The 10,312-nt window shown below is 41.9% G+C and overlaps 1 protein-coding gene across 1 annotated transcript in view; it reads left to right on the forward strand.

Moving 5' to 3' along the window:
• RCN2 (reticulocalbin 2) overlaps positions 1-3,056 on the forward strand; it is a 17,973-nt gene extending 14,917 nt beyond the window's left edge. The window contains exons 5-7 of the mRNA XM_069071424.1: positions 398-494; positions 1,617-1,759; positions 2,217-3,056. Coding sequence (XP_068927525.1) covers positions 398-494; positions 1,617-1,759; positions 2,217-2,369 — 393 coding nt within the window. The 3' untranslated portion in view covers positions 2,370-3,056. The remainder of the gene's footprint in view (positions 1-397; positions 495-1,616; positions 1,760-2,216) is intronic.
• The last annotated feature ends 7,256 nt before the right edge of the window (positions 3,057-10,312 follow it).

Consider the following 10,312-nt stretch of genomic DNA (forward strand, 5'->3'; position numbering starts at 1 on the left):
TTTATCTTGCTCAGGCTGGAAGTGCAAGGGCTTCTTATGAACCTGTTTTGGCTCTGATTGGCACAGGAGCCAATGCTCTGTTTTTGACCTGGAAACTCCTTAGGCAGCTGATGGCTGACCTCCTGCTCAGGGGGGCTTCCCATAGTATTGGAAGACTTAGTTCAGACTTTGAACAGGCTTAGCACATCGGAGCTCAGCTCTTGATCTCAGCCTCTCTGGTAGCAGAGATTACTGATGTGTTCTTGTATGCTTGGCCAGCATGATTATTCCCAAATAGTTTTTATAATGTCATTTTACAAATAACCAGATCAGAAGCCAGGGATCTTAAAGGTCTCAGGTTAGAAATCTGTATGATACTAAATCACAGGGTTGTCTTTTCTTATTGACTATATGATAGGAATTTGTCATTCAAGAGGCTTTAGAAGAACATGACAAAAACGGTGATGGGTTTGTTAGTTTGGAAGAATTCCTTGGTGACTACAGACGAGATCCCAGTAAGTAACCTAAAGGAATCTGGGGAATATGGGGGAAAATGGACTTAGGAAAGAATCAATGGAAAGAAAAATTTCTTTCTAAGAGACATTTAAAAGGTAAATCAAGAGGGGCCCATAAGAAGTAAGACTAACTTCTTTTTTGGTAATTTGTTGTTCAGTCCTTTCAGTTCAGACTCTTTGTGACCCCATTTGGAGTTTTCTTGGAAAAGATATTGGGTGGTTTGCCATTTCCTTCTCCAGCTCATTTTATAGGTGAGGAACCAAGCAAACAGGGTGAAGTGACTTGCCCAAGGTCACACAGCTAGTAAGTGTCTGAGGATGGATTTGAATTTGGGTCTTCCTGACTCCAGGCCTGGCACTCTACTGTACCACCTAGCTGCCCATGCCTCCTAGCACTAAATTAATTATAACACACATAAGAAAAGGGGATGTGTCGATAGTTTCAGAATTCTACCTTGTGTTCTAGTTCCTTATCTGAAGTCGAATACCTTCCAGTTGTTGAGATTGTTGGATTAATACATTTTTAGTACAAATGGAAGAGCAAGTAAGAGCTGACATTTTGTAAATAAAATCTAGGATTGATGCAAGTAGACCTTACTAAAAGAGGGAAAGACCTATAAGATATTATAAAAGTAGAATTAATGTAGAAAAGACTTTTCATAATATTGGAGGTTAGAATTTCTTTAGTGGCTGCTTCCTCCTCTTAGCTTTGCTCAGAGAGCAACCACTGGCTACCTTGTTTAGGTGCCAGATGAGTTTAAAACCAGTCACCATCCTGTTTTCTCTGATTACTGAATGAGAGAAGCCACCAGGATGGCTGTTCAACTGGACCATGGTGGAAGGCACCATGAAAGTGCGTGGGCTGTCTTTGTAATAACCCACCATAGAAGGAAACTCTCAGGGGCAGCTGGGTGAAGCACAGTCATCATGATTTTATTTGACCCTTCTCTCTGTAGCAAGTTGTAAAAGTGGGCTGGTTTTAAAATTGCCAAGTGGACATTTTATGTGTTTGTTATTCAGAACTTTTTAGTTGTAGCCATCCCCAGACATATGCCCGCCATATTGTTGGATTCCTCTGGTTTTTTTTGTTTGTAACTGCTTTTGTTTATCTTTCCCCTTAAGCTGCAAATGAAGATCCGGAATGGATCCTTGTTGAGAAGGACAGATTTGTGAATGATTATGACAAAGATGGGGATGGGAGGCTTGATCCTCAGGAACTTTTATCTTGGGTAGTGCCCAATAACCAGGGTATTGCACAAGAAGAGGTAAGTGATTATCCCATCTTCATTTTGGTGCTGTTTATAAGGGAAGAAATGAAACAAAATAAGTCCTAGTATAGCTGTGTTAATGAGGCTTATCTAGCCTTAATGCTCTGATATGATAGGGCTGAGAAAATTTAGAGTTTGAGCCTGAATTCCTACTAACATTATTTTATTTGATCCAAGATGAATGATATTAAGTTCTCATTTATTGTCCCTTTCAGGGTGTGTTTGGGGATATCCTGGATTGAGGAAGGCGACTTACTAGAGGTGGGGGGGGCGTGTGAAAGAAGACAAGAGCAGGCGGGCTCACGGTCCCCAGGGTCAGGCTTCAGATAGGAGACTCCGGCAGATGGCAGCTGAGCACAGTAGCGCTGATAAGTGGAGACACAAAAACTACATGAAAATCTAATCATTTAACTTAAAATACTCATTTTTAAACTTAAAATCTCTTGCTTTAAAGGCTCTTCACCTAATTGAAAATATGGATTTGAATAGTGACGGGCAGCTTTCGGAGAAAGAAATCATTGAAAATCAGGACTTGTTTCTCACTAGTGAAGCCACCGACTATGGCCGGCAGCTCCATGATGAACATTTCTACCACGATGAGCTTTAGAAGCGCGTTGGCATTGCTCTGCCTCTGGTCTGGCTGAAGCACTGACACCTTTGTTACCTGTTAGCAGCTTGACTTTGGGATTTCCATTCTAAGTGTTGCTACACTCACACATTATAGATTATGATCTTGGCCTTTTAGCAGAAAAACAAAGTGAAAACAATCAGACGGGAGTTTTTAAAATGTATTTAAGAAGTAAAAAATTAACATTTTGCCAAATGAGAAAGTCTCTAAATATTACCTAATACAGTACTTAAGTAGATGGAGCATTTGAATTATATTGCCATACTTGAATAAAATGGAGGATTTAAATGGTGCCTGAACATTATTATGTAAGTAATAAGTGACTGAGGTACCAGTAATTTTTGTTTAGTTTTACGTAGATTTTAATAATTTTGAAATGGAAGGAAAATGGACAATGTTTAGGTTTAGTGTTTGTGTTAAAACCTTCGAAGGAACTTCCTAAAAGACTCACATCTCACATATTAATGTGGAGAGGTTCCTCTTAATTTTTAAACTGGTTTCTTTAGAGGGTTTATTGTATGAAATAGAACTTTATATTTTTGCATATGTATAGATAGTAATTATATTTAATGTACAACTCTATAGCATTATGGTGTGTGGAATTTAACATTGTCCAGAACGTTTTGCATTTTTGACTGATTAAAAAGGAAATGCCTCATCTTTCTATATCTTTGTTCTGTTTATTTATTTGGTAGATCTTCCACCTAAACCAGGGGTGGGAAACCTTCAGTCTCAAGGCAACATGTGGCCTTCTCGGTCCTCAGGTGTGACCTTCTGACTGAATCCAAACTTCAAAGAACAAATCCCCTTAATGAAAGGATTTTTTTCTATAAAACTTGGACTCAGTCAAAAGGCCATACCTGGGGACCCAGAAGGCCACATGTGGCCTCAAAGCTGAAGGCTCCCCACCCCTGAAAACCTTAAAAGTAAGACACTTAGTTTTGTTTCACTTCATGGGGGCTTGGAGGGGACTAAGCTTTCAAAGGCCTTGTCAGTGGTTTAGGAAATCTACATGAGAGCAGGCTGAATGGCTCTCAGCTGGCCAGCGTGCCCACTTCTTCCACAGAGGGTGCCCCTCCAAAGGTCACCCACCAGATCACTTTTTTATTTTTGTCACAGCAGTTGGCAAAGGCTGTCTGCTAAGGCATCGAGGAGTGGAGCTCTGTGTCAGTAGAGGGAGGGGATGTTCACGCCAGGGAGAAAAACCACAGATCTGATCCTTCAAGTGAGAACATAGTATTGTATGTTGCCTAAGTCCATTCACTGAAAGCTAAACTAAGAAACTGTTATTAGTTGTGCTACTCATAGCATTGAAGTGCTCTATGCCAGGCTCCGCTTTCACTTACTCGTGGTGGGTTCATTGGGTCTGCTCTTCTGTAAGCCCCATCACCTCACACACTGATGTCTAAACAAGTCCTCTCCTCCAAGCCGCTTACGGGGGTCTTGGGACTTGTCAGCCAGCTGCTGCCAGGAGCAGCCGCCATTAACTGTAAAGGAAATCTCAGTTCAATCCAACAGCCAGATGCTGTGTCCATGCTATATATACCAAGCTCATGTAACAGTGCCTGCCCCCAGGGAGCAAAGATGTTACTGGGAAGAAGGGAGTATAATGCGGCTGCAAAAGTGGTTCAGAGAAGATCGAGGGAGAGAACAGTGACGAAAAGAAGCAGGCCGCAGAGGACTCGGGGACGCCTGTGCAGAGGGAGGGAGGGTATTCCAGATTGGAGGGGTAGTCTGTGTGAACGAATGGAGGGGGAGGGGGTCTGTGGCATTTAGGGGTGGCGCAGTTTGTAAGGGATATCAGCCTGAAATAAAGATACAGATATAAGGTATGTTGGAACCCACTGGGCCAAGGAGTTTGTATCTTATTAGTGGTCAGTACAGAGCCACTGAGGGTGTTTAAGCAGGGGGCAAAGGCAGACGTGTATTAGGAACATCATTCTGGCAGCTGATTAGAGGAGGGATTGGAGGAAGAAGAAGCAGGAAGCTGGGGGCCCATCAGGAGGCTTTCATACTGATCAAAAGTGGTGGTTCTGTGATGGGACAGGAGGGGTCAGATGGGAGATGTTGGGCAGGTGGAATCAACAAAACTCAGAAACTGGGCCAGAGGGAGGAGGCATGGGTGATTCTGAGTGGTGACCCGATGGGTCTGAGAAGAGTCTGGAGGGATGGTTTTCCACCCAGCCCTTTGGTGTTTTAAAAATATACATACTGATACAATGTTTTTATACCACAATTTCCTAATTTATTTCTCCCTTCCCTTTGTTATAACAAATAAATAACAAACAATAAAAAAATATAGTTCAGCAAAACTAATGCATTGGAAAAGTCTAACATATACCATAGTCCCTCATCTCGGCAAAGTGTGTGGGAATAACTTCTCATAGCTCCTTTGACACTAAACTTGAGTCAGAGAAGATTTAGTGCTGAAATAGTCCTCAGGCCCTCTAGTTCAAGGCCTTTATTTCATAGAGGAGAAAACAGGTACGGAGAAATTAAATTCCGTGCCCAAGACACAAAAGTTGCATGAAAGGTGGAATTTGAACCCAGAACCTCTTAACGCAAAAGCCAGTGCCCTCTTGGTAGTACCACGCTGCCTCTTTCGCTCATTAAAATTTCAATCTCAATTGCTTTCCCGTCCTTTCCATTAACATTGTCTTTGTTTTCTGGTCCTGCTCCTTTCCTCTGCATCCATTCATGTAAGACTTCAGATACTTTTTCTACATTGTTTCTTATAAGGTGGTAAAACTTTCATAATATTTATGTACCTCAACTTGTTTATCCATTTCTCAAAAACTGTCCCCTCCCCCCAAAAAAACCCCAAACTGTCCCCAGTGAGGATCTTTGTTTCTAGATCTTTGCTGCTACAGAATCTGCTGCTATAAATATATTGGTCACATGGGGCCTTTCCTTTTGTCATTGACTTTCTTAGAGTAGTGGCTAGTAGCAGGATCCCTAAGTCAAAAGATAAAACATTCAACGACTTAGCAAAAGCCAGAATTGCTTTCCAGAGTGGTTGGATCATTTCACGTTTGTGCATTAGAGTGCCTGTCTTTCCACACCTGGAGGAAGGCGGGTAAATTTGTGGGGTGGAAGGTAAAAGATCTCTGTTGAGGGCATGTTGCATTCAAGATGCCTTGAGGATTTATCTATCTGTGGTAACAAATTCAGAAAAGAGATTTGCAGAGGCCTGGATGTAGAGTTTGGGGAGTCATCTTTATTCACATGGTACTTTAAGCCATGGGACGTGATGTCCAAGGGAGAAGAGGAGGGTGGAGCCCTGGACAACACTCCTGATGAGTCCTGGAATGAAAGGACTTAAGTCAGCTGGTCACAGCCTAGAAATTTCTCATACTAAAAATCAACTTTACTATGTTAAAACAGAACTTTTTACTTAACCTTTAAAAAAAAAAATGCTCTGGATTTGCTCAAAAGACTGATTCGACCTCCCCTCCCTTGGGCTGATATGGGCGAGAAGACCAGCATGTCTTCTTTCCCAACAGAATAATTACTTTGCTCCTCTAACTAACGGCAAAGAGAATGGGAATCATGGATTGAATGTGATTCAGATGCTGCCAAAGACTTCCTCGTGATATCTGATACTTGAGAATAGAGTCAGAGCGGACAAATTAGCTACTCCTTGCAGATTCTGCAAATTAAGTTAGTGGCCAGTACTCGGGTCGTGTCATCTCTGCCTTCTGTCTTTACTGAATTCTATTTAAGTCTCTTTTAAGTGTTAGAATAAGCAGTGTCGGGGCGGCCAGGTGGCTCAGCGAGTAAGAGCACCGGCTCCAGTGTCAGGATGACCTGGGGATCAAATCCGGGCTCCAATACTTAGCACCACACCCAGAAATAACTGGCCGTGTAACCTTGAGCAAGTTACTTAACCCCGACTGCTTTAAAAAAAAAAAAAGAATAACCAGTGTCTATTGAAAAGCATTTATGTATTCTATGTGAAATCATGCCTGATGATTTTATTTACTCTATTCCTTATTGCAAGGACCCACGGGATAAATTCTTTCTTGAGTTATTATCATAATCTCAGCTTCATCTGTAAAATGGGCATAATCATAGCACCCTCCCTCAGGTGTGCTGAGGATTAAATGAGATAACTGTAAGAGCTTTGCTGTATGAATGCCAGCTATTATTAATTACTCCTAGTTGTCCCCTTTTTACATTGTAAAATTTACATCTTGTAAGCCACCCCAGCCTTTTCCAATTTTAAGAGTGGAGTTTGAACCCACATCTTTCCTCTTCCCCTTCACTTCTCTGTCCACTGTTGTGATGGCTGCAAGGCTGAGTTTGGCAGAAGGAGTCCAGCTACTGCGGCTGTGTGGCCTTAGGTCCTGCTTCAAATGGAAAATTGAGTGGATTTGCACAAACCAGGTCATACGTGGCTCTAATGAGACCAGGGGAAAATGACTATTTGGTTTGTGATTAAGCCTTCCAGAAGCAAGGAAATTCTGTTTGGATGCCAAGATGCCACATTTCCCTTTATCTAGCTCAAGGGACGGTTCATTTATTTGTACTCTTGCTTCATTACATTAAGGCATTTTGGACTGGAGTCATTCTGCACCAAAGGGAAAGATGTAAATTAGGTTTATATTGAGATGCTTCCATTTTGGACCCTGCATCAGGAAAGCCACCTATAATCTGATTGATGTAGCAAGTATGTACGCATTTAACAGTGGCTGACTTGCTTGGCATTTACAAATTGGCTCCCAACTTTAGAAGCATTTTGATTGGCTAAAACCTTTGGCCAAGTTCCTTGGATTTTGTGTTTGTTTTTCTCCCCTTTACAAGTGATAATGCAGAATTATTGTCTCTGGGATGGTAGCTAGGCTGCTGAGGGGCATTAAATGCAGCTATTAAAATGTCTCCACTTTATTTGGAAAAAGGATTAATGCCAAAAGTAGACAAAATAACTCTTAAGTGAAATAGGTTTGCTATCTTTTCCTCAAAAAAAAGACCAAAGGTAAATAGTTCATGACTTGCAGATAAATAATAAAATAAAAAAATAAATAATAAAAAGGAGCCATTTGAACTTCCATAAAAACTAGATCTTCATCTAGTTAAGGTGCTTTGTCATTTGGCTTTTTTCTGAGAGTCCCCGACAGCGTCCTGTTTTGTCCTGTATAAAGCCATTGTTTTCCTGCTCTCTGTAGGCCGATTTTAATGGAACAGAGGTCACAATGTCCTTCCTTTTTGCCACAGCACTCAAAGCAGTGAAGTAATAACTGGTCACGTTTGAATCCCACTGCAATTAATACCCCAAAAAAGAAGGCTTCTATAGAACACAGCTATTTCTGTCTGCCAGACAGTCTGTTTTATGGAGCCTGACTATAAAAATCTTATGCAAGTATTTTCTTTAAAAAAAAAAAAATATTTAGTCTCCAGGGCAACACTCTAGTGGGCCATCTGTTACCTTCATTCCCATCACTACATGACCAGCTCTTGGTGTCTTTCAGGCTGGTATCCATGGAGCATTAAGAAAAGCCTGCCAGTGTGTTGGTTGTACATTTGTGGAAGGACACAGAAAAGAACTGTATAGAATGAGGTAAGCTCCCAGTCTGCACGAGGCATTCATGTCCATTTTCTTCCGCTGATGGTTGATGGAGCTTCCACTCGGCATCTTGGAGGCCTTCCTCTAGGAGGTTTTTTTGTGTGTTTGTTTTTTATATTTCCAGGGTTTCAATGGAGTATTCTGACTATCCATACATATTTATTATCCCTTCCCCTCCCCCTTGTCCCTTCCCTGCCATTTCTAGAGTATAGGTCTTTCTTGGGAACGTGCTGCGAACTGCTTATACCCACCATGTGTCCCTTCATTGCCCTTTACCCTTACCCACAATTTGGAATTTTTGGTGGTTGTGGAGTTCCAAGATTCACAACCATAAAGTATGTTTCAATGATAGTATTTATATGAAAATAAAATTTGGCCCAGGATGCAGCTGGGGACAGTTGAAAGCATGGCATGGTTTCCCTAAAGCAACTCTTCCCTCTCTCTTCCTCCTGTTCAGTCCTGTGGCCTATCCATTGCCCATCTGCAATGTTTCTTTTTAATCAAATGAGATATTTGTAAAGTCCGTCCCACACTGCCTGGCCATAAAGGCTTGCTTCCTTTCTTTTTGAACCATAATAATATTCCATTACATTGATCTGGAATCAGTCATTTTATTGATACAGGGAACTCCCAGGAAAGGAAAACCCCCTCTACCAATGCAGGTTGGCACCTTCTCTACAATTGACAGTCTTGGGCAGGGGATTCTTAACCATTTTGATATCATGGGACCCTTTGGCAGTCTAGTGAAAACTATGGACCTCTTCTCAGAATGTTTTTTAGTGCACAAAAATAAGATACATACAATTAAAAAAGAAACCAAGTATATTGAAATATAGTTGTCAAAATATTTTTTCAAAATCAAGTTTACAGACACCAAGTTAAGAACTCCTGTAAGAGAGTTGCCTAGTGTGCTGATTGGGTAAGTGACTTGCCCAGGGTCACACAGCCAGAATATGCCAGAGGCAGTAGTACTCGAATCCAGATCTTCTTGACTTTGAGGCCAGCTCTTTCTTGTCTTTTCCATTGGAATATCTACCACATTTTCATTTTCCAGGATTTCAATTATTTTCTTTGTTAAATTACCCTTAAGGGTGAAAAGTGGATTATATGCCTCTGTCACAGTACCGAGTGCAAGGCCAGCTAAGCAGAGGTATTCTGTATGGGAGAATCTACCCAAATAGCTTTCCTTTTAGGCTGCCATCAGACTTCTTTTTAATCCCTCCTCTTGACTTTGCCTCTAGCCACCAGAGTTCTTGGGGTAAAGAATGAGCCCATTAGTTCGAGAGCAGTGCTGTGGTTAAAGTGGCTTGGCATCCAGAGGGCATAGGTTCAGATCTTCCCTCTGACACTAGCTGAGTGGTCATGTTTCCTCAAGTTTCCTCAAGATAGTCAAGCCTCAGTTTCCCCATCTGTAAAATGAACAAACCGGATTAGACTTTCAGCTCTACTCTGATCCTCTGAGCGTAGGAAAAGAAAAAAGGAGAAAGTGGTTTGTACTCGAGTCCTGTGACAGGCAGGATTTTTCCTCTTCAGTCTTTCTCTCTTCACCAAGCATGAGGCGGAAGGTCAGGTTGTCTGCGTGTCTTGAGTCATGATTGAGAAAAGATCCATGGGAGAAGCGATGGGCTCTTCTGTGATCCCACCGGACTGACATGACAGGCCCGTGTGGACTTGATCTAGCTTTCCAAGGGCTGATGCATGAAGAAGAAAAGGGAATGGAGGAGATTTGGGTAGGCTTTCTTAGCCGTGGTCCAGATGGGATGTGAATGGACTGCTTAGCCAGGAGGACATACCAGACCACCTGCTCCCAGATTATAGGAAGCTTAAATCAAGATGACTGTGTTCTGTAAACTCTCTAGTCCTTGATTTTATTAAAAAAAAATTCCCCCTTAGTTATGAAGCATCATTCTCTTTTTCCAAAACCTCAACCCCAACTCTGAATACTCAGGGTCCCACTACCCCTTACTTCTGTTATTGCAATGGTTCCTCAACTAGCCTCCCTGCCTCAAGCCCCTTCTCTCTAATCCATCCTCCACTCAGAGGAACAAAATAATTTTACTAAAGCACAGGTCTGACCCCATCACCCCTCCTCCCTCCCTCAATAAACAGCCATGAATCCCTATGACCTCTAGGGTCAAATATGAAATCCACTAGTAGTTAAAGCCCTTCATCACCTGTCTCCAATTTAATTTTCAAGCCTTGTTACTCTGCTTCACATACCCTGACATCCAGGCAAACTGGCCTCCTTATTCTTCCTCATACATGACTCCATCTCCCACCCTGGTCCTTTGTATTGACTTTCCCTCATCCCCAGACCCCGCTTTATGCCGAGTAAGTCACTTAACCTCTCTCAGCCTTG

This window comes from Petaurus breviceps, unplaced genomic scaffold (assembly GCF_028583685.1).
Source record: "Petaurus breviceps papuanus isolate PSGF00001 unplaced genomic scaffold, PetGlider_PUasm1.0 90825, whole genome shotgun sequence".
NCBI classification, from domain to species: domain Eukaryota; kingdom Metazoa; phylum Chordata; class Mammalia; order Diprotodontia; family Petauridae; genus Petaurus; species Petaurus breviceps.